Genomic DNA, 23,796 nt, shown 5'->3' with positions numbered 1-23,796 from the left:
GTAAAGTAGTTAGAAGATAATTATGTGCTTAAAAATTAGAATTTAACCCCATGTAGTGAAAGTCCGTTAAGATTTCGATTTAAAATTGAATATTTTGTCAAATTTTCGTTAATTGTTAGCATATGAGACTCACACGTAAGACTAAAGAGATAAAGTTAGCTTCACATGTAAGATGCACCTACTAAAAAAATAATATATGTGACTCACGCGCTAATAATTAACGAAGAGTTGACCGAATTTTTTATTTTGGGCCTAAATCTTTACCACTGGGGCTTAAATCCTAATTTTTTTACTTAAGAGGCTACATTCCAACTACCCTATCATCACGGAAACTAATAATCCAATTAGGCCTAATATTGATCAGTTTAGTTCGAATTCGATTTAGGCCATGCTCGATTTGTGGGAGGGAGAGATGAAGAAAAATACATGAACCTAATAAATCCATTAATTGGCCAAGTAACTCAAGTTATATGGAATGTTTTGAAGGTTATGGAGTAAATACCTTGTAGGGAATATAAGATGAGGATGGATGAAATAATTTTGAATTTGTTACCTATTTTGGGCACTTTTGGCTTGATTGAGGGATGCTTGCTCGCTGCTCGCGCGTAGGAAAACTGGTGTGCCTTAAGGGTAATTTTGTCCTCTTTACCCAAAAATCCATATGTCGCCTCTTGATTATTTTTGGCTCCACAAATGCCCCCACACCTGCTGGGTTGCTCGTAGGAAAAGGTAGCAGGTGTAGAGATCTTGCTCTAGGAAACTTAGGACTACTTCCTATTTTGATGTAGATTCCCTCTTTAATATGAAATTAGATCCTTTTAGAAAAAGGAAATAAATTCCTCTCAAAGTCTATTTAAGTGCACCTTAAGTGGGTTGTTAAATCAATTTTGGAGAGCGATTTATTCTATCATACAAGAGAGAGAAAGCTTAGAGGATATTTGTTCTCCCTCCTTTAGCAATCTTCTACATCTTGCCCATGCAAAAGATCGTCTTTCGTTGCTTGCTTCGTCTTCGCGCCGCATCGATGTAAAAAATTTAATTTTTCTTGTCTTTTTCTTAGATAGTGTTGTCGCGGTGCAGCCGTTTGGGTGGTGCAGCACGTTGGCTGGCAGGGGCCAGGAGTCGGCTTGGCATAGACCAAGGAGGTGGTGTGGCATGTGCCATTGCTTGTGCTGCTCGATTTGATTGAAGCCAAGGATTAGCTTGGCATAGGCATAGGAAATGGCATGGGCTGAGGAAATAACATGGCATAGGTTACGGTTTAGGCTGCTTGTCGAAAATGAGGAAACTGCTTGAGTTTGATTTCTCAGCTACCACAGATGGAGTAGTCAGGGATGGAACTGCCAAGATTAGAGTTGCTAAAGATGAAGTGTTGGATGAGCGAATTGTTGAGCGCAAAAAGTGGATGCTGCCCCCTGACCATTTTGCTTCCTACTCGATCTTCAAGCATTCGATTCTTTGAGCCATGTGGCTTTCTCGTACTAAAGAGCTTACCTAGATGGGTGTCAGGGAATTAGTTTACCCTCTCGCATTGGAGAGCAATTAGTTTATCATCTCACATTGGATAACAAACCCATATGGGTGTCGGGGAATTAGATTACCCTCTCGCACTGGAGAGCAATTAGTTTATCCTCTCGTATTGGAGAGCAGACCCATATAAGTGTCGGGGAATTGGTTTACCCTCTCGCAATGGAGAGCAGACCCATATGCGTGTCGGGGAATTGGTTTACCCTTTCGCACTGAAGAGCAATTAGTTTATCCTCTCACACTAGAGAGTAGACCCAAAAATGATTTTGAGCAGTTGTTGTAGACAGCAGTCGAGCCAGGCTTATGAATAAAACTCAACCCAAGTCCAAATGAATCCAAATAAAACCCAACCCGAACCCGAGCTTGAATTGTAAAAGCTGGGTTAAGGTGGGTTGACTTTCCAACCCACCCAACCTGCCCGAGTTGCATCCCAAGTATATGTGTCCCACAACCAATCACTATTTTTATAAAAATAAAAAATAAAAAATAAAAACAAATCTCTTTCTTAAAGACCTCGTGTGTATATAACGACTAAATAACGGCCGCTGGCATTTGGAAATTCAAATGTTGGACTCTTTCAAACCTGGGCGTTGAACCTGGAAAGTGACTGCAGCAGCTGCTACCAGCCCAGGAAACGGCTGGTATAAGGCCTAGCTTGGCCAGCCCAATGACTCTTTGAGGCTCCGTTAAGTTTTAACCCAGTCTTTTGAGCGTACATGAGTTTTTATCCAAATTAGACCATCTTTTCACCATTTAACCGTCTTCCCCTTTCAGTTTCACTGTTTCGGCTTCGCAGCCGAGGAAAATTTCAATTGGGTGTCGGACAAAGAACAAAACTTTCAATTGGGTTTGTCCCTTTCCCTACCATCGATTACCAGTTGGGGTTTTGATCGACCTTGCCAGGTAAATTTACTTTTACCCGAATTTGCTGTTTTTTCTTGTTCAAAAAATTTGTGAATTGGGTTTTTTTTTTTTTTGGCATTGAATTGGTGGATTTGGATTCTGGGTGGGATGAAGTACTTACTGTCGTTCAATTCAGTTCAGCATATATGGTTTTTGTTTGATTTCATGTTAAATAAGAAATGATTGAGATATAGTTTTTGTTTTTCTACCACAGTTGTTTATCCCCAATTTAGCTATTGAAATTTCTGCATTTTTTGGTTTTGATATCAGTTGATTTGATCAGTAATGGATAATACAGCACTGCAAGAGTGCTCTGTACCTGAAGATGTTCTCCGGACATTTTTAAGTGAGGGAAACTCATCTACCCTCGTAAATTCGTTGGAAAATTTAATACAAGTTTGTAGAACTGCGGATGGTCGTGCAGGCCTTGCGTCTAAGGATATTCTTCCCTGTGTCATCCTGCTCATACAATCTCTCCCTTACCCTTCTGGTTGCCATCTTCTCACATTATGTTTAAAGCTCCTAAGAAATCTTTGTGCGGGAGAGATTGCAAATCAGGACTTATTTATTGAAAGAAATGGAGTGGCAATCATATTGAATGTTTTGAACTCTGCAAGTCTTTCTTCGGAGCCAGATACTGGGATCATTCAGATGGGGTTGCAAGTTCTCGCTAATGTTTCATTGGCTGGACAACGGCATCAGTGTGCCATTTGGCAGCAACTTTTTCCGAAAGAATTTGTCGCTATAGCAAGAGTTCAGAGCCGGGAAACTTGTGATCCCTTGTGCATGGTTATCTATGCTTGTTGTGATGGAAGCCCTGAACTGTTTGCCCAACTTTGTGGTGATCGTGGGATAACTATCGTGAAAGAGATTGTAAAGACTACTGCTGCAGGTAACTTTGTATATTCATTTTTTTTTATCTCACCAATATTTCACTGATACCATCCGCCTTAGCTTCAGTTGAGTTCCTTTGCTGAAACCTAATATTAATGAAACGAACCCTAATCTGTGCCTTGTTTTAACCTTTCGGGTGTCTTACAGTTGGTTTCGGAGAAGATTGGTACAAGTTGATTCTTTCAAGAACCTGCTTAGAAGGACCTTACTTCCAGTCACTTTTCTCAAATTTAGGATTTGTTGGTGCTACTGAGAATGGCGAAGACACTGAATTTAGAGAAGACGTTTTCTCAACTGAGCAAGCATTTTTCTTGAGAAACATATCTGACATCTTGAATGAGCGGCTTCAAGAGATTACTGTACCTAGTGATTTTGTACTGTGTGTCTTTGGGATATTTAAGAAATCTGTTGGGATTCTTAATTATGCCGCAAGAGGCAAGTCTGGACTTCCAACAGGTTCTATTATGATAGATGTTCTAGGATACTCACTCACAATCCTGAGAGATGTATGTGCTCAGAAGTCCGTAAGAGGCTCTAACGAGGACCTGGGGGATGCTGTTGATGTTTTGCTATCCCATGGCCTCATAGAATTACTTTTATGTTTGCTTCGTGATCTTGAGCCAACATCAGTAATGAGGAAAGCTATCAAGCAAGGTGAGGACCAAGAGGGACCAAAGCCTTCTTCCTTAAAGCCCTGCCCTTATAAAGGATTTCGGAGAGATATAGTGGCAGTCATTGGCAATTGCACATATAAAAGGAAGCTTGTACAAGATGAGATTAGACAAAAGGATGGGATTCTTCTGCTCCTGCAACAGTGTGGCCTTGATGACGACAATCCGTACTTAAGGGAGTGGGGCATTTGGTGCGTGAGGAACTTATTCGAAGGCAACGAAGAAAACGAAAGGGTAGTGGCTGAATTGGAGCTTCAAGGGGCTGTTGATACACCAGAAATTGCTCAACTTGGTCTTCGAGTAGAGGTGAATCCAGAAACTAGACGGCCAAAGCTTGTTAACATCCCATGAAGAAGGTAGTTAAATCTGACGCTGATTAGTGATCAAGAAGCTGATTAGTTTCGATGAGATGAATCCAGAAATGTGTGATTTTCTCATTATAAATTTTTTCTTTGAGCTCAGGTGTTTTGCACGGTTGTTTGTATTTGATCTGGTTAGTAAGCAAAATTTCAGAGTAGTGCAAGCAGCATGAAAGGATGGATTGTATTGTATTGAATTGACTTTCGAATTTCTTGCGGTTTCAAACCTTCGTCTCCTTGCCCGTCAATTTGTCTGTTAACAGCTGACATGGCAGAAATGGCTTACAAGAGAAAAAAAAAAAAACTCTCTTTCTCGATCCCCCAATCTCCAAATCTTTTTACTCTCTTTAAAACCTCAATCTTTTTACTTTCTCTGTCCTGTCGTCGTCGGAAGCGGTGGTGGTCCAACACAGAGCGTATGCCAGGGTGAGCCTATTGGAGTGACACATCAGCAAGGCCTTGTCAGCAGAAGTTTGTTAGAGCTGTTAGAGGTTGTTAAAAGTTCGTTAATACTGTAGCTTGTAGTGTACGACTCATTTGGGATATAAAAGGACTGATTGTACTTCATTTGTATTCAATGAGAAAATAATACAAGATCGAGTTCTACTTTCCTCTCTGAGTGTTCATCCTTCTCTTTGCTTTGTACATTTCTTTAGCTTTAGTAATCTGTTACAGTTTTCTGGTTTTGTTATCATGGTATCAATCGCCCGGACGATCCTCGATGCCATTTCTTCCGCTGAAGATTAAAGAACTGGAGATTTCTTGGGGAGCTCTGATCGGAGTTTCTTCATCTGGGTTTCTCAATTCAAGACTGGGTTACGATTCAAGATTGGTGCTTTCTCTGGTTATGTTCTTGGAGCTTTATGCATAGCAAGTGTTTGTTTACTTGTCACAGTGAAAATCTTTCCACTTTTGAGTGTTTTTTGAGGCCGAAGCTATTATTGTTCAGTTGTTGAAAGATATTAAGATCAATGTCAGTCCTTAGAATTGTGTTGAATTTTGATGAAGTTTCAATGTCAGTCCTTAGAATTGTGTTGAATTTTGATGAAGTTTGTGTTAAAAGAAACGAGATTTTCATGAAGAAAGAATTGTAGAAGCATGTTGATTAAAGGCTGATGCCATAAGAAGTGAGATTTTCTTGAAGAATAGAAGTGTGAATTTCAATTGAGAAGTGAATTGCAAGTTTCTTGAAGAGTGTTTATTGTGAAGATTGTGAATTGTAGATTGGTTAATATAAAGATTGTTGTTGTGCAGTCTGTGAAAATTGTGAATTGGAGATTGCTTGTTTCTCTGAGATTGTTTACTGTGAAGATTGATTAGCTGCAATTTTTTGGTTCAATATGGGGTCAAATAATGTCAATATTGAAGGTCTGCTAGGAATGATAACTGTGAAACTTCAAGATGATAATTTTGTCAAGTGGAGTTATCAATTCCAATCGGTTCTCAGAGGATATGATTTGTTTGAGTTCTTTAATGGAGAATCAATGTCCACCAAAGTTTTGCATCACTACTGTCAAGAAGGACTTAGCTTTATTAAGCTTACTAATTGCAACACTTTTGGGTGAGGCCTTGTAAGACATCACAAGAAGAATGGGAATGTCTTCAAGAAAGGTTTGCATCTGTTTCGATGATGAAGAGTGAATCAATTGAAGATAGAGTTTCATATTGCACATAAAGGGAATGATTATGTGGACAATTTCTTACTAAGATTGAAAGGGATTAGAAATCAGTTAGTCTCAGCTGGTGAAAAGATAACAAATAATGATTTTATGATTGTGGTGTTGTGGGTTTACCAATAGAATTTGAAGTCATCAAAACAATATTGCTGGCAAGAGATACATCGATTTCTTTGAAAGATTTTCGAGCATAGCTTCTTGGTGCTGAAGCATACATTGATTCCAAGATTACAAGTCTGTCAAATACAATGTCAGCTATGTGTGTTCAAGGTGAGCCTTCTTATTCACAAAGATATCAGGGAGGCTATCAAGGTTATGAACAAGGAGATAGCTCTAATACTCAGAAAGCTTAGGGTGAAGTGAACTTTAATAGAGGATTTGGTTATGCTGGTAATGGGGGAAAATCATTTCATCCACAACAAAGAAATAACTACAACAATTACAACAACATGAGGTTTTTTGGAAATAACAACAATTTCAGGTCCTTTCTTAATTTTGGTGATAAGACAGGGAGTTTTAGTCATGACAATGGTAATGGTTCGAGTAGTAGAGGTTCTCAGAATAGCCTTGGTGGGAATGGTTCAAATGGCTCAACTTGATACTTTCTGGAAATGGTTCGAGACAAGGAAGTGGTTGGCAGGGCAATACAAATTACATGTCATCAGTGCCACCAGAATGCCAAATATGTTCTAGAAGAGGTCACACGGCTCCTAATTGTTATTATAGAAGTACTCAGAATCAACCTTAATCATTTGGGAATGGCAATGTGTGTCAAACCAAGGTTTTGTTGATGCATCTCATCCTACATATGTATGTAAGTTAATCAAATCCTTGTATGGCTTGAAGCAGGCTCCAAGGGCATGGAATTCCAAGTTCACTAGCTACTTGACAACTTTACAATTTGTTGCCTCACCCTTTGATACAAGTTTGTTAAGACAGATGGCACATATATGATAATTCTACTACTTTATGTAGATGACATCATACTTACAGGATCAAACTCTTCAAAAGTTCAACAGGTTATTCAAGAATTGTCTTCTATGTTTGAGCTCAAAGATATGGGGAAACTCATGTATTTCTTAGGGTTGCAGGTTCACTACAGAGCTAATGGAGATATATTTGTGAATCAGTCAAAATACATTAAAGATTTGATTCACAAAGCAGGTATGGATTCCTGCAAACCTGCAACAACCCCATGTAAACCACATCAACAATTACTTGATGCATAAGGCATGGTTTTGATAGATCCAACATTATATAGGAGTTTGGTTGGTTCATAGCAGTATTTGACCTTCACAAGGCCAGATATTGCTTATGTAGACAATTTAGTATGCCAATTTATGTCTTTACCGACAAATTCACATTTTTCATTTGTAAAAAGGATACTAAGATATCTTCGGGGCACACTTCAATATGGAATTCTATACTTTGCGGATACAGTGCTCAATCTTAATGCCTTTTCAGACTCGAATTAGGTTGGGAATCTCAACACTAGGAGATTAGTCATAGGGTATGTTGTGTTTTTAGGAAACAATCCAATTTCTTGGCAGTCTAAAAAGTAGAATTCAGTCTCTGGAAGTTCTACTGAGGCTAAGTATAAAGCTTTGGCACACAGTGCAGCTGATGTTGCTTGGGTGAGAAATATATTAAAAGGTTTAGGTTTTGGGGGCAAAGCTGCTCTCTCTCTCTGATTGGTGAATGAGATGTTGAAACAATAAAGGGGGACATGACACAGGGCTGAAGGACTCAGGAAGGCGACACGCTGTCCCCTATATATATATATATAATTTTTTTTTCAAACACCCAAAACGGAACTGTTTTATTTTAAAAATTTTAAACCAGGACCAAGACGACGTTGTTTTGGCTTGGTCGTTTAAAAAAAAAAAAAATCAAATATGCTGCTGCTGTTGCGCGCACAGGGGCTACACCAGTCAGTTTTTCGTCGAGGGGAGGGGCTGAACCTAGCTCTCCAATGGAGTTTTTTGGTGAGGGGAGTGGTGGCCGCCACTCCTCGTCCTCATGTGGCTTCGCCATTGCCGCTAAGCACATCAAATCTAACTCGAAGAAAAGGGGGCAATTCAATTGATATCTTTGAGAGAAATTTTGACAAAAGAAAAATAATGGAGAGAAAAAGTGACTGAAATATTATGAGATCCAAGGAGAAAGAAAGATGGAGAAAGAGGTTTGGTGTTGGAAGCAAGAACTTTTCTAGGGGGTTAAACTGGACTGTTCATTTGGGGTTGAATGGTAGAGATTGAACAATCCTTGTTCAATAAAAAATATTAGTTTATTATTAATTAATTAATTTTCTATTCCAGTTGGCAAAGAAGTGGGACCCGCTCCTGCCACATCATCATTTAATAGCTAAATTGACAGAAAATTTAATATAGGTTTGACATTGCAACAAATTCATAAGTTGAGGTATGACATTGCAATGTTTAAAACATGAGGTATGAGATTGTGGTTCAATCTATAGTTAAGATAGTTTTGTGTAATTTACCCTATATTTTTATATCACTGTTAGGTAGGGATGAAATTTTTGGGTAAAAGGAAAACAATTGTAGCACCAGGATTTGGATCCTCTTTGGATCTCCTCCCTGGGGATTCCAGGGATCAATGCACGAGGACCGTTCATCAAAGATCATGCGGCCACAATTAAATGATTTTCACGTAAAATGAGACTGCTTTACTTTTAAAAATATAAAAAGTATCTAATTTTGGCCGCGCGATCTTTGATCAACAGTCCTTGTGCATTGATCCCCAGGATCCTCAAGGAGGGGATCCGGAGAGGATCCAAATCCCAAATGGAATGAGATAAGGTTTATATTTTTTCTTAAACTTAGTATTTTCCCTTGAAACTCATATGAAAACTGTTATTTAATCTGAATTTGTCTTAATTATTTTTATTTGCTCTCTTTTCTTTCTTAAAGTTACTTGTTATCTTTTTCTTCTTGAAATCTGACATTTTTTAACGAAGACAAGACAATTGAGGGGAAAATGGCCATGTATTATAATTAAGGGGAGTTGATCAAACTAAAAGTTGAGGGAGTTAAATCGAAAATGTAGTACAAAGGTGTAGACAATATCGTTTGTTTAAAAATAAAAATAAAAGAAAATAAAATAAAAATTGGCTGCGCAATACAAGTTCAGGGAGGAAACGACCAAATACTCTCCTTTTATACACAAATATTTGAGAATGAAGATTAGGTATGGTACTCACCTTTAAAAAATATATATTTTAAAATACTCAAATTTAGAATAAAGAGTATTTGAACTTGAATACAATACCATCCTAATCAATTGCCTTAACCTAAGTACGCTTTGGTAAACACTGTGCAGTCATCCATCATGAGTTATGCACAACAAATTTTCTAGTTAAATTTATTACTTTTCACCGTACAAACTATATATGTATGTGGTTTGCTTTGACAACGTAAGGATCATTAGTTTTGCTCCATCTTCTTCAACAAGGATACATAATTGGACAAAGCAAAGAAGTAGGAAAGTTATGAAATTCAAGAATTTTTCATATTTGACTAAATGTTAGTCCAGTGATCAAACACTACCGCAACAGGATCATAATGAGCGAAAAAAAAAAACACGTAACAAAAAACAACGTTACATGTACCACATTTATTAATCATATCATTCCTTAATCTTAATCTTACATAACTTCTATCTATGAAAAATGCGTCAATAGTATAATCAACAAATATAGTTCAGATAAACATAGAAAGTTCTTATTGATAATTTTTAGTTCAACTATAGCCATCAATGACATAAAGTAGTAGGGTTTTATTGCAGATAAACCAAGGTTCTATGGATCAACCAATGTTCTAGCAAATTCTTTAAAACTTGCAATCACTAATAATAAAAGTTTGGTGGTTTTAGCCCCAAAACTTATAGCCAGAGTACTGCTATAGGACTTCTAACTCTATATTTCTCAGCCACCAAAGTTAAAGATCCAAAGGAAGAATTGGTTGAAGTTGCTCCACCCAAGGCAACAAATCTCACTTTGTAGCTCATTTTTTCACCCATCTTTTTAAAACTCAAGGTTTTAGGCTCAACACTCACTGAAACTCCAGCAGGTTCTTTCACTTGCACTGCATAAGTACTAGGAATGCTACCGACATTTTTCGCTGTCCTCTTGTATGTCACACTCGTCTTCCTTCTATGTTGGTCGAAAATTACGGAGAACGAAGGGTAATTCAAGTCGCCAGACTGAACAACTGAAGTACCAGGACAAGTGAAATTAACCCCATTGGAGAAAAGAGCTATTTGGGAAGAGTTGTAGTTTAAGCTGCAGAGGTAAAGCAGATAGTCTTCAGTGGTGATGTCATAAACTAGGCCTGGATCAGCAGCACTTTCTGGATCAACGTGCCCCGAACCAAATGCAAAAGGGCTAGCTGGTTGAGAACTATTCGAGCCAACATCAGAAATTGGAGAACGCTTGTTGTTTATGGTATAAGCTGTGGTCATTAGTGCCGATTTGATTTCTGCAGGTGACCAATTATTATGTTTCGACTTGAGAAGAGAGGCTAAGCCACTAACATGAGGGCAGGACATTGAAGTGCCTGAGATTATATTAAACGGCACGCTTCTCTTATCGCTTTTGAGCATGCTTGGGCTAGGCTTGGGTGGCCAGGCAGCCAAAATGTTCACACCCGGTGCAGTCACATCAGGTTTGATCACATCTGGTCCAGCTGAACTTGGTCCTCTCGACGAAAATGCTGCCATCACAGGCGCAGTGTTGCCATAGACTGAGCCTTGGAACACAAGCGAAGCCGATGGTTTCTTTGATGACATCACATATTGTCTGATGGCTTTTGCAGCCGAAGATCCAAGAGAAGCGGCAGGCAAAATGTGAGGATCAGCAATAAGTTCCTCTCCTTCGGCGTCACTGTTGAGTAAGAGCAGTCCGGCTCCCCCTGCCTTCTTCACCTTCTCTCCAGTGCCTGCTGGCATGTATAATCCGCTCTCACAAACCACAATCTTTCCTTTTACAAGCTTCTTGACCAGTGCACCCTCAAAGCAAAACTCAGCTCCTAGGCTATTACCTGCGGTTCTGTTATACACTAGTGGCAATTGCTTAGTTTTTTCACCTGAATACAGAGACGTCCCTATGAAAATCTACCCATTCCCGAGCTTCACAACTGTTGGGAAACGCCTGTCAGTGTAGCTTGCTGCAACAGTCATAATCCAAGGTGCACCGTTGCTAACACTTGAAGCAGAAGGGCCTGAATTGCCTGCAGAGCATGAAACAGAAACTCCATTTTGAACTGCTCCAAATGTAGTAATAGCAATGTTGTCTCTGTAAAAAGGCCTAGAAGTGCCTCCCAAAGAGAGTGACAAAATGTCTACCCCATCTGCAACAGCACTGTCAATTGCAGCCATTACATCAGAGTTGGCACATCCGAATTGCCAGCAGGCCTTATAGGCTGCGATTCTCGCAGTACGCTTCATACCGCTGGCTGAGCCCTTGGCCAAACCAAATAAGCTAGCTTGGCTTACAAGGTTTCCAGCTGAAGTGGAAGCAGTGTGAGTTCCGTGCCCTCTTGAATCACGCGGAGATCGATACTCTTCTGTTTCGTTGATTCTGCCAATAATGCCCTCATACCCTTTGAATAAGGCTCTTGCACCAACAAGCTTTTTGTTGCAATTTGAAACTGAGAACTTTGTGCCTTCCTCACAAGTGCCTTTCCAACGAAAGGGCACCGGGGAAATGCCTGTGTCATGGAAGCTAACATGTTCTGGCCAGATCCCTGTATCGACAAAGCCAATGATCACGTCTGAGGCCAAGTTAGAAGCACTCCAAAGTCCTTTGCCGTTTTGTAAGCCAAGAAACTGAGGAGTGTGTCTGGTGTGGAGAGTTAGCAGTTCATCACGTGTCGCAGAGAGGAAACCATCTATTCGGTTCAAGGATCGGAGTTGAGAGACTGATAGCTTTGCTGCAAAACCTGAAACAGCAGTTTCATAAGTGTAAAGGAGCTGAGGAGTTGGTGGTTTGTTTTCCTCTTTTGCTTGAGATGAGAGTGTGGTGATAGAATCGATCACAGATTTGTAGTACCGTTGGTGATCTGAGTCCGTGATTTTCGCCTTGTCCATGTGAACTATGTATGTCTGTTCTTTCATTAAAGCGGTTTTTGTTGTAGCCATGAAGACTAAGAACAGCAAGCATGTTCTAATTATGACCATGGTAGCTCTGAAAAAAAAAAGGACAAGTCAATAAATAACAAGGAAGACAAATTAAGCAAAGAAACACCACCAACTTTGAGTAATGTTAGAGGGATCATAGTTTTGAAATGATGTAGCTACCAAATTATGCGGAAGTTGTCAATGAAAAACTGATTATAATAATTGATGTAGTAAGTACGCATCAGTTGTCATATAATGCGTAATGAATGTAGCTAGCAAATATATGTGGTCGGTCTAACATTACTCAAGAGATACATCGAGAGAGTGAGAAAAATTCGAAGAGATGTTCGAATATGTACCTTTGCTTGCCTTAAACAAGGAGAATGAGGAAGTGTATTTTGTGTGGGGTGAAGATTTACCAGCTTAAAAGGTTGTTTATATAGAAAAGAAAAGAAAAGAAGCATGCTTTTGATATATATGCGAATATTGCACTTAGTGTAGAAATTATCAGAGAGACGGGCTAAAGGCCTACCTCCAACAACACCAATATTGTCCCCAACTTGGTAATTACAACCTACATAATTCGTTAAGTGTGAGGTTTTATTGCAAAAGGCCTCGGTATTAGTTGGAGTGGAATTAGGGTATTTAAACTTTTCTTTTTTCATTAATACGGTTGATGTTCAACATTTAGGGTGACTCGAAGTTGACAATTTGATCTCTTTACTCTTATATGCACCATACCGACAACAAGCGTGCCCACTTTCTCTACTTCAAAGTGCACGCCTGCAAATGGATCAAAACCAGAAACATAACTGAACAAAAGGTAAGCTGCCGAATCATGAGGTATCCAGCACACACCTTCTTGGTGCAAAAGTAATTCATGGGAAGGAAGATTTAGTCTGTAATCATGTGTGATGGAACACCTCTTATATTTAAAAAAGAAAATGCCTTCGGCTGCGAAAGTGCTTGTGCAAGTATTGATTCATATTATATTTTTGGCTAGCGATTTTAACACTTTTTTTTTTCTTCTTCTCCTAGCCTCTTACACGCACTCTTCTTGTGAGTGTCGAAAATATATACATTTTTAGAGTGCATACGGCTAAAATACGATGACCAAAATCACTATTTTTTTTTTTCCTCTTTCATACAACTTTTATCACCCTATTGATTCATTTAAGCACAACAATTTACCGAATGAACTACGGGCTATGGTTTTTATACTTTCATGAGCTAACTAGTTTTGATTACAGTTTGGGAAAACGAGTTAGAATTATGCTACAGCAAAGTTGCAATACCATTCCATTGTTTACATATGCGACACTTCTACTGTTCTTTTTGTTGGGCATGTCCAACTACCGTATCATACATGTTTTTACAACATATTTTCTAGTGTATTTATTCTTCTGGGTTTTGGTTATTTGTCCCCCCTCATTGTACATTTTCTTTTCTAATAAATTTTGGTACGTTCGGGTGTTCGAGGGTCGTCCTTTATCCCACGCTTATGCCAAATTAGGGAAAAACTTTTGACAATGCGATCAATTTGCTTCAGCTCCTCCACTCCAAAAAAAAAAAAAAAAAAAAAAAAACATATAAATTAAAGAGAGAAACCATTAATCATGCCAAAGTGTAGAAGAATATACATTGTGAAAGGAAGTGGGTTTTGCAGCCTTGCTTTATGGTCCCCTGAAAGATAAGAGGTGCTTGTTGATTTGTCGGCCAGTCCTCTATTGAAAAAATAGTACAGTTGACCAAAATATGATGTTTCTAAGATTACTCGATTTGAAATCATTTTTTCGAGCATGCACTAGTTCATTTGGGAGAAAAGTCCAGAGCAAAAACAAAATTTATTGGCTAAAGCAAATCCCGGCCACTCTCTAGCGTTTTCCTTCAAATCCGCAAAATGACCAATTGATTATTGTTCTTTTAGCAGTCACCACGTGGCCTTATCACCAATGCCTTGCTTTGAGTTCAATTCAAGGTAGTAGTAGACGACTAGTAGTGGGACTGAGATGTGAAATAATGGTATGTATGCACTTACTAACGTGATATGACATGATGATTAGCCCCACTTCACAAGTACAGTAGTTTCAAACGGAATCTCATCCAAAAGAATATTTGTCTCGTGATAGCCTGCTCCGATTTCCTTGCGAAGCTTTCATCATACTACAACTATTAGGGAGTATGACTCGAATGAGAAACATTTATGCAAATGGATCTCACCTAACACAATACTACATACAATTCCTTTTCAAATAAAATAAAACTATTTAGACTATATTTATTGATTGCATCTCTCATTTATAAACCTTACAATAGTTGAATGGTTCGTCAAATTATATTCGAGTTACACAAACAACTATGGAGGACAAACATTTTATTTGAGTCAATTTCTATCCATAGTTGTTGTCGTTGTTTTTTTTTTTTTTTTTTTTTTTTTTTAATTCAATAATAAAAGAGAGAGCCTGTGAGAATGCTACTATAGTTCACTGTTTCATGGATTTCCTGTATACACACACACACACACACTAACTAGGCACCTTCAACTCCAAGTAATATTCTGATCATGGACTGTAAATCACAATGGGACTCCTCACGGTGTATCGAGTGCTTTTCCATCCGAGCGAGCCGGATACCATCCGCATACTGGTCATAGGGTTCGCCTTCACCACAACTTGGAAGGTCTTCTTTTCCAAGGTGCTGGAGAAAGACAGACTCATGGGCTTCACAGTGATTTCAACTCCTTTTGGTGCTCTAATAGTGGCATTGTAGATGGATTTTGCAGGGCCCACATTGGTGACAGTTCTTCTGAAAACACCAACTGTTGGTTGCTTGTTGCTTTTCAAGCTGAGCTGCATGGTGGGATAGTTGAGAGCATCATAGCCTTGACCAGGAAGCAATGAGGAGCAGTTTAGGGTTTTTGAACCCACCAAAGGGGCTAATGAGGACCCTTTGTAGCCTTCATGGCAGAGGAACTGAATGTAGGACAATATTTCATCCATGTCATAGACTAGGCCCGGGTTAACAGCTTTAGCTGGGTTCACTTGACCGGCACCATAGGCGAATTCTGCATCTCCGGTCACCCGCTGGCTCATTGGTTTTGCTTGACAAAGATGTAAACAATGTAATCAGAGTGCAAGTCATGATAACAGTGAGCGTAATGAAAGAATTTGAGTACTATTAGTAAAGGCATGCTTATGCACGTAGTGCTTTTGTCAGAAGCTCATAAAATCGTCCATTAAAAACTCAATTTACATTCAACTAAATGCACGTCCTGTGAAAACACGTATAGCGTGCTTCTCCAGAAGCACTTAAGGGTGTTTCTCCCCAAGCGAGTGTTATTTTACATGTTTTTCCATTTCAGAAATGCTTTTAGTTATTTGGGGACACATTTAGCACTAAAAAATGAAAAAAGTTCCTTACCTGTGGTCAAGATGGCAGATCTAATTGCAGCCGGTGACCAATTCGGGTGGAATGACTTTACGTATGCTGCTACTCCAGCAACGTGCGGGCATGCCATGGAAGTTCCAGACATGAGTGTAAATTCTGAAAATTGTGTGTCACCTGCCAATCCAGTGAGCGACTTCCTAAGAGTATAAGACGCCAAGATGTCAACCCCAGGTGCTGCAATATCAGGCTGCATCACATAATACGGCACCAAAAACGAATTCATGAGTTTCTAGCAGTCTTAGTTAAACTATAAGAAAATGACCAAGACAACACCTTGAGGATGCGGTTGGATCCTTGATTTGGACCCCGGGAGGAGAACGAAGCAATAAACGGAGCACGTTTCTTTGTTTGTTGAGACTTGTATATCACTGCTGATGGTGATCTGCATGATAAAGAAAATGCTACTTATTTTTCTATGTAAAAATATAAACATTAAATAAATTTAGTTATAAGTTCTTAGTGTACTATCACCCATCTTTTATTCATTATTCATTTGAGGGATAATCTAAACTACGAGGATGGGACTAGAACTTGGGTGCAGAGTGGAGAGCACTCTCTACCTTGTTGTGTGAATGTATGCATCTATGATATGCCCGATTGTAGAATTGACCATGGTTCCCGGAGCCATGAATATTTGAGCAGCATCAAGAAACTGATCATCTTCAATTATAATGCCAGCCCCTCCAATTCCTTTAACCACAGAATCTGCGCCCCAAGATCCGAGTTTGCAGAAAACAAGCTTGCCCTTTACCTTTCCAGGGTCTAATGTATCCTGAACACAGAACCTGTCATACACGACAACCGTCCGAAGAATTAGTATCTTTTTATTTTCTCAGATTAAGTTAAATTGTTTTTCTTGACGGATGATGAACAAAGTGATTGATTACCTTGCACCTTCCTTGGTCTGAGAGCTTTGTGCTACATCAACCCCACTAACAATAGGGTATAAGTTTTTCTTTGGACTGAACATGCTCACTCCAACCCCCTGCATGTATCATATAAACACAATCAAATTAACAGCATCATACAACACAGCCAAAGTACGGGACATTTAGAAAATTCTAACTTTTTACTAACACAATAAACACTTTTAGCACTTTTTAAATAGCAACTCGAGGCCCCCTCGAGTGGTTCTCAAGTCCTCTTGAGGCCCCTTGAGTATGGTCAAGGGCCCCTCAACCAATACAAGTAGGTCACACCTTCAACGTGTACGAAACATAACTATAAAAAAAATTCTTCCTACAGTTTGGTTTAATCATCATACACCACCAAGTATCATCTAGTAGTTAATTTTGGATCAAAATAATCATACTATGTGTTCCCCCTATGCATTCGATTACGAATCTCTGCTCTGCAATTTAGATTAGTTTAAAGTAAAATATCGTTTGCATAAAAAATAAAAAAAAGTCAAAGCAAAATTCAACGGGTGTGCACCACCTAAGCAGAAATTAAACTTACTGAGACATCCTTTCCATTGCCCAGATGAACTTTGCTAATGAAATCCCTATCAATCCCACTGGCAGCCACAGTTACCAACCATGGTGCATGATTAAGAACACTTCCCAAATTTGGTCCATCATTTCCAGCTGAGGCCACAGTAATAATACCCTTCTTAATGGCATGAAATGCACCTATTGCTATAATGTCCGACACATAACTTGAACCCCCTCCACCAATAGAAACTGATATGACATCGACGCCGTCATGTATGGCAGCATCATACGCTGCTAGGATGTCCATGTCTGAACAGCCACTGCTAGCCCAGCATACTTTGTACATGGCCACCCTAGCCGAGGGCACTGCACCTCGTGCAGTGCCCTTGGCTAGGCCGAAGAGGTTGGCGTTGGGGACCTGGTTGCCTGCTAAGGTTGATGAGGTATGAGTCCCATGGCCGTTCACATCTAAGGGAGATAAGATGTCAGCTGGGTCTGGATTGCCATCAAGCTTGAAGTAATTGGCACCTATGATCTTGCTTTAAGTGACCATATTAATTGACAAATACATATATGGGTTAGGGGACATTTAATTTCATAACTTAGAAGTTACAGTACAATCATAAGTAACTCCCAAAAATAATACACACACACACATATAGGATGAGCTTCATAAAGATCCTGCTCCACTATTCATGAAACGAGATATGATGGTGCTCTCGTATTGACCATTTCGTGACCGTGCATTGACCATAAAGTGAACTTTTAGAGGTTTAATTAAGGATTTTATATGAGCAATGCATGGTCAAGAAACGGTAAATACAAGGGCACTTTCTATCCTGCTCCATGAACTGTTGCGAGGGATTCCCTTCATGAAATTTTCTGCAATATTTTACAAAGAGATCATTTCAACTTTTACTTTGTTTTTGGTTGAAATGAACGTGCAGATACTCATCACAACTTGGAATCATTTTTGTTAATGTTGATAAATCATAGGGTGTCAATGTTGGTCATAAATGATCATGTTTATTTTTGAAATTACTAATGAAAAATGCTCTCATTTTCTTTCATTTCTTTTAAAAAAAAGACATTTGGCAATTATGTGGAAACGAACCTTGTTAATTTCTGTGCTGTGGTGTGTATGGATGGAAATCTTTTCAATCAACTTTATGAGAAAACTTGAAAGGGGTATTTGCAAAATCTTATTAAATTATGAATCTGTTAAAAAAATTTACTTGTTGCATCCAGAAAAATTGGCGAAGTGGCCACAAGTTCCTTTCCACTTTGCTGGTGGAGGACCTAATCCATCTCCCTTAAAGCTTTTGGACTCTGGAGTAATTCCTGGAAATTTGAATACCAGGTTATACACGACTCAAGTATATGTATGTGTGTGTGTGTGTGTGTGTGTGTAAAAGTTTTATTTTCATCATAATTTAAAGTTTATGAAGTCATATGCAACAGAAAGAAGAAATTAGTATTCTTTATAACCTGTATCAAGGAGACCAACAATTATGTCACTTTCAGTCTTCAAATTTCGTCTAGCTTTTTGTGGTAACCCAATGAAATCCCATGATCTTGTTGTGTGTAGCCTGTGATACCTATTAGGAATCACGGAGAGAACCTCGTCCATTCCTATACATTCACAACACATAAGTTAACATGAAAAACTTTTTTCTTACCTCACAATGTTAATCTGAACTATTGGTCATGACGATTTGGATTCAAACCGATACAGTCACACACATACTTTCTAATTTTTTGGCTTCATTGCTAGAAAGCTTGGCAGCAAAGGCATCGAAGCTCTTTTTATAGCTATAAACCATGGACTCTTGAGCATCAACATAGCTGCAAAACATAAACATGTAAACATCGAATGGGAAAAAAGAACTTCTATATAATTCCATAGTTTTTTTCAAGACGATATCTACTCTAAATTTAATTTTGTGGGATAGGAATTCGAACTAATAATCACACTATCTTGGCCAACTAACCAACCCACGTGTGCATTTCATGCATAGTTCAACATTTTATTGTTTTTTGCATGTGTGCATGAGAGGAAGTGTAGAGTGCCAACCAACCTTCCTTTAACAGATGAGAGGATTTTCATATGCGTATGGGAAGCTGCAGAGTCCTCATTATTCACAGGATGAGCTCCCAAGTACACAATGTAAAACTTCTGTGCATTCCATAAATTACAAAACCGGGTTAATATAACATAAAATTAAATTTAAGACAAAGTATTAGGATATGTACCTTTTGGTCATCTCCTTTTACACAAACAACGCCTACTAAGATCAAATGAAGAAGAAAAAGAAGAAGAAAGGAAGAACTAATTTTCTTGCTCCACATGCTTGCAAGATTTAGTGTTGGGTTTGCACTCAGCTGCCTCGCAAATTGGTTCCTCTTGTTTTTATACATCCAACGAGATAGCTAGGTGGTTTCAGAAGAAGCAAACACAAGAAAAACGTAAAAGGATAAGAGCAAGAAGCCTTGAACTGTTTAAAATTCGTTGAGAAAGCTTAGAAGTAAGTTAACAGAAATTCAGGTTGTGTATTGTGGTCAGGTCAATGTCAATGTCAATGTTATCTACGGGCTAACATTGCTTCTTTTCGAGAAACTTGCTGAAAATATCACTTCCCTATTTGTTTGTTACAGTTGCACATTCTGGATGGGGTGTGTGTATATATATATATATATTAGCACATGTGAGGATATATATTTAGTAGCCCTACGGTTGTGTTAAGAATAGTCTCGGATCAGAAACTTTACAAATAATTATAACTTATATTGAATAGTTCCACTTGTGTAATTGCACTGAGTCTTTTGTAATAAATTTCAACACCTTGCTAGAATGTGCAGGTGGTCAAGTTGAGACAATATCGGTATGATTAGTAGTGGGTCGTTAACCCGACTGTAAAATCTTGATCTTTAAATATTTATGTAATCCTATAATTCTTTGGTTATTTGTTGCTGCGTAAGACTTGCAGCTCAAATGCTTGACAATTTTTACCCTTGAACACTATATCTCGTATTCGATTCCCTCCTCTCCCAGCATTGCTAACATTGAGTCTTAAATGCCTATACCATTCAACATAAATTGATTTTATGGCCTTTTCAGACGCCCAATTTAGTGTATGATATGTGGAATGTGTCATGGTAGGTGAATATTATGGTGTATTGTATTGAATGTATTTGATGTGGATCAACATTGTGAAATGAATACTATGAGCTGGAGATTACTCATAAGATCACTGTCCAATTTTGAGCATTACTCATGAGTTGCTTGGAAACAAAGAACCTATAAACTTTTAAACGTTTTTTTTTTTACTTGAATTTCAATTCAAGCAAAAGACCTTTCTATTAATTCATAGGTAGAAATGGGATGACAACGACCGTTTAACTTATAAGATGGATTTTGCTTGTCTTAATTAGAACGGATTTACCTCAGCCTGCATGGAAGAATTATAATATAATTAACTTCTAAACTAACATTAGGTGTTTAATTACTCTAATATAATAAACTTCTAAACTAACATTAGGTGTTTAATTACTCTAGCATAAAATAACATTAGGTGTTTAATTATTCTAATATAATAAACTTGTAAACTAACATTAGGTGTTTTATAAAAACTGACATTTATGAATTGGGTGGCCAAATTTTGGATTTATCATTTTTAGCAAAAATTTAACATCTCAATTAATAAGTATCGATTTTTATTAAAAATTTCAAATATAGCAAAAAGACCATGTAAATAGAACAAATGCCCTCACTATTGAAAACTGAATAAATGTAAACTAACAAGAGATGGCCTTCTTTTCGATTTTATAGTTTGAGTGTCTGATAATATCTAGATTCCAATATGAAAAAGTAGAATGAACGAAAAAAGATTGAGCAAAAACAACTGTCAAATTCATTTCTTACTTGATAAAGCTACAACATAGGTCATACTGATAATTTTATGGAACAAAATTTCTGCATATTTTTGTGTAACAATTAACTGGTATTTTAGTATTAGGGTTTTGATGGCAATGACCGAGAATGATGAAGTTTGATTTCACTGATTGTTTATTTTCTCCCAAGAAAAGGAGCTTATAAATTCAATCTTAGCATGGAGCATATGCACTTTTTAATCGATTCCATAAAAAAGTAATTCATATGAAAAAAGTTTCGATTTTTTCAATGCCGCAGCTGACCATGTATTCACGGCTTGTTCTATATGCCTGCAACTGGTCCCTGACCTTTTCCATCCCCATTCCTCATTGAACAACCGTGCAAAAACTTTGAGAAAGGGTTTTGGGTTCTAAATAGTAATTCGAATTTAATTTAGAGGGCATATAAGTCTATTCTGTTGAGTTTTCTGCTATAATTGAATTTTTTTTATAAAAGCTGACATTTATGAATTGGATGGCCAAATTTTGGTTATAAACAATAAAAACCCCATAAAATATGCATATTCACATAAGGAAAGGTAGGTTTAACTTGGAGTATTGGTGAAGCATGAATTGCGCAGAGCTTTTTCATTTTGTTCTTACTACAACCAAACCAAGGACTAAAATATCGACGGTGTTATAAACATTGTATTTAAATGTGATTGTGTAAATTCTAGATTAGATTTGATACTAGTTATTATTCCCTATTAAGACTTGTATTTTTTGGAGGAGAAGGATTCTTCCCTCCCTTAATACTATAAATAAATGCACTGTGTAAGGGGGAATAACACATCCTTTACATAATCCTACAAACACATCTCTCTACTTACTCTCTCTCTGCAGTGCGCCCCTTCTCTCTCCATGTTAGATTAAAATAAGCCACAACACGTTATTAGCACGGTCCAACCGTTGTGCTTAGGAATCTAACATGGAAATTATTCGTCTTCAATCATGGGAGTATTATGTTTCAATTATTCTTAATTGATTAAATTTTGATTTTATTGAATCCATATACTTTTATTGATTCAATTTTTTGTTTTGTTTTGTTTTGTTTGTTTGTTTGTTTGTTTTTTTTTTTTTTTTTGGTGTTTTGAACGTGATACAAGCTTTGGAGATGGAAAGCCGAAATTAAAGAAATAATTTTATGCACCAAACCAGTTCATTAATATCATTACGCAATCAGCTTCTTCCAAAACATCGATTTGTATCTCTATATTTTTGCAGCCCATATAGTATGAATATTCACTATAATGCATGACCCAACTTTACATTTTTTGAATTGTAGATTCTACATAAATTGTGTATGCATTATATCCATAATTGTTGAATTATGTGAATTGATATTGCCATGAATTGCATCATATATCTGCTCATGCATTAAATTATATGTTGAATATGCATTAAACTATGATCTGGAAATTACAAAATTCTATTTTTTCGGATTTTTTGAAAATCCAACCCGCGAGCAAGCCGAGACCACGGAGCCCCTGGGCTCCAAACCCAGAACTAGAAACAATGGCATGTCATTCTCAGTGACCCGCAGTCATCACCGACATGCCCTTGGTTGAGATTCTTCGAAATCTCACCAAAATTTGTAGCCCCGTTTTCGAATTCATGGATTCTTGGTTTGTAAGACATCAAGACTCGTTTCTCCGTCATAATCGAGGTTCTTTGTTAAAACCCGATTAGTACTGACGTTTTTTCGACCCAAAACGTGGCTGTCAGTAGCGACGATGCTAACCTCACCTCCGGCGACATCACCTAATGACGTTGAGATGTTCTTTGGTCTTTACCCAAGCCCATCTGGGCTTGGTTAACCCTCGGTCCAAGCACCAGCCCTTTGGGATGACGTTTCTCTCAGACCACTGGAGAGATTTTTTTTTTTTTCTTTGGGCTCACATATTGCAGCCCATAAACTAGTTGCTTAGCTTGGGAATGACACTAGCCCAAGTGGGTTTTGATGTCCTCTTGCACCACGTAGTAGCAGATCCCAACCCTCATAGCTAAGGCGCTATTCCTGCACCGCGTTGCACCAGAGCCCAACTCTTATACTGGTGCACCTGTATCCGTGAAGTACTAGAGCATGCCTCTGTTTGGGCCTTTTTCTGCAGCCCAATATATGTTTTTTTTTTTTAAACCAATGTGCTTGTAGCCATGGTTTACTCAACTCGAGATGTCTCTAGCCCAATTTTGGGCCTGGACGTCATTCATTTAAATGGTTTTTAAAAGCCCATTAGGGCTTTGGTCCACCAATTATATTGCCTTTTTTTTAGGCCTTATGGGTTTTAATTTTTTTCGCCCAAACTTTAATTTTAGCCCGAAATCCAAATAATTATTTCAATCATAATCATAGGCACGGAAGATCTACTTGTATATATTTGTTGAGTATTTTTGTATATATATGCGTTTGTTTACAGGTACTATAAACCTGAAGTTCACAAACTTTTATCGAAAAAAAATAAATTAATTGAATGGATTTAAGTTTTCGAACTTTTATGCATGTGACTGGTTCAGTTAATTTTATTCTAGGTATGACTAGTGGGAAAGTTAGTTGTCTAGCAAATAGTGCAACCACGGACACCGTTTTGCGTGAACGCATCTATTTTACTAACTTCGTACTTAATAATGCACCTCTGACAACCCTCTCAGGTCCATCCAACTTGATTGAAGATATAAAAAGGCTCGTATAATGTTGTCCAATGACATTATTTTGACCATTCAAGAGGCACTTTATTCACCATGTTTTGGAAGAACATTGTTGAGTGTTAATGATATTCAAGACAATAATTAGACAATAACTACCACGTTGAAACCTATGTAG

At 38.0% G+C, this 23,796-nt stretch overlaps 3 protein-coding genes and 1 pseudogene across 6 annotated transcripts; 1 reads left to right on the top strand and 3 right to left on the bottom strand.

Annotated features, from left to right (window-relative positions):
* Positions 1-2,081: 2,081 nt before the first annotated feature.
* Positions 2,082-4,965, top strand: LOC137748394 (uncharacterized). Of its 3 annotated transcripts, XM_068488541.2 has the most exons (4): positions 2,144-2,430; positions 2,701-3,322; positions 3,472-4,351; positions 4,458-4,965. In XM_068488541.2, the coding sequence occupies exons 2-3, from the start codon at positions 2,716-2,718 to the stop codon at positions 4,344-4,346; spliced, it is 1,482 nt and encodes a 493-aa protein (XP_068344642.2). In that variant the 5' UTR covers positions 2,144-2,430; positions 2,701-2,715; the 3' UTR covers positions 4,347-4,351; positions 4,458-4,965. The 3 variants fall into 3 exon arrangements, with proteins under 3 accessions (XP_068344641.2, XP_088540760.1, XP_068344642.2); XM_068488540.2 differs by having other exon boundaries at positions 2,082-2,430; positions 3,472-4,965; XM_088684634.1 differs by having other exon boundaries at positions 2,143-2,430; positions 2,645-3,322; positions 3,472-4,965.
* A 4,783-nt stretch (positions 4,966-9,748) lies between these two features.
* Positions 9,749-12,593, bottom strand: LOC148698640 (subtilisin-like protease SBT1.1 pseudogene; annotated as a pseudogene). Its single transcript, XR_015955879.1, has 2 exons — positions 12,525-12,593; positions 9,749-12,232 (listed from the first exon to the last, which is right to left on the bottom strand). The product of XR_015955879.1 is annotated as a subtilisin-like protease SBT1.1 pseudogene (transcript).
* Positions 11,161-12,225, bottom strand: LOC137748697 (subtilisin-like protease SBT1.1). Its single transcript, XM_068488873.2, has one exon. The coding sequence runs from the start codon at positions 12,223-12,225 to the stop codon at positions 11,161-11,163; it is 1,065 nt and encodes a 354-aa protein (XP_068344974.2).
* Positions 12,594-14,389: 1,796 nt separating the features above from the next.
* Positions 14,390-19,528, bottom strand: XSP1 (xylem serine peptidase 1). The gene is made up of 11 exons (XM_068488874.2): positions 19,299-19,528; positions 19,124-19,221; positions 18,793-18,890; positions 18,534-18,677; positions 18,281-18,386; positions 17,071-17,584; positions 16,500-16,597; positions 16,173-16,397; positions 15,886-15,994; positions 15,586-15,799; positions 14,390-15,265 (listed from the first exon to the last, which is right to left on the bottom strand). The coding sequence occupies exons 1-11, from the start codon at positions 19,461-19,463 to the stop codon at positions 14,727-14,729; spliced, it is 2,310 nt and encodes a 769-aa protein (XP_068344975.2). The 5' UTR covers positions 19,464-19,528; the 3' UTR covers positions 14,390-14,726.
* Between the last annotated feature and the right edge of the window lie 4,268 nt (positions 19,529-23,796).

The sequence above is a fragment of the Pyrus communis genome, chromosome 2 (genome assembly GCF_041283825.1).
Source record: "Pyrus communis isolate YQ-2024b chromosome 2, ASM4128382v1, whole genome shotgun sequence".
In the NCBI taxonomy this organism is placed as follows: Eukaryota; Viridiplantae; Streptophyta; class Magnoliopsida; order Rosales; family Rosaceae; genus Pyrus; species Pyrus communis.
This window is presented reverse-complemented; position numbering and strand designations above follow the sequence as displayed.

Coding starts and splice junctions, on each gene's coding strand:
- LOC137748697 (XM_068488873.2), bottom strand. CDS start 12,225: ATGGTCATAATTAGAACATGCTTGCTGTTCTTAGTCTTCATGGCTACA.
- XSP1 (XM_068488874.2), bottom strand. CDS start 19,463: ATGTATAAAAACAAGAGGAACCAATTTGCGAGGCAGCTGAGTGCAAAC. Junction 18,678..18,792: donor TGAAGCCAAAAAATTAGAAA/GTATGTGTGTGA, acceptor GTGAATGTATAG/GAATGGACGAGGTTCTCTCC. Junction 18,387..18,533: donor TGTTGGTCTCCTTGATACAG/GTTATAAAGAAT, acceptor TCAAATTTCCAG/GAATTACTCCAGAGTCCAAA.
- LOC137748394 (XM_068488540.2), top strand. CDS start 2,716: ATGGATAATACAGCACTGCAAGAGTGCTCTGTACCTGAAGATGTTCTC. Junction 3,323..3,471: donor TGTAAAGACTACTGCTGCAG/GTAACTTTGTAT, acceptor GGTGTCTTACAG/TTGGTTTCGGAGAAGATTGG.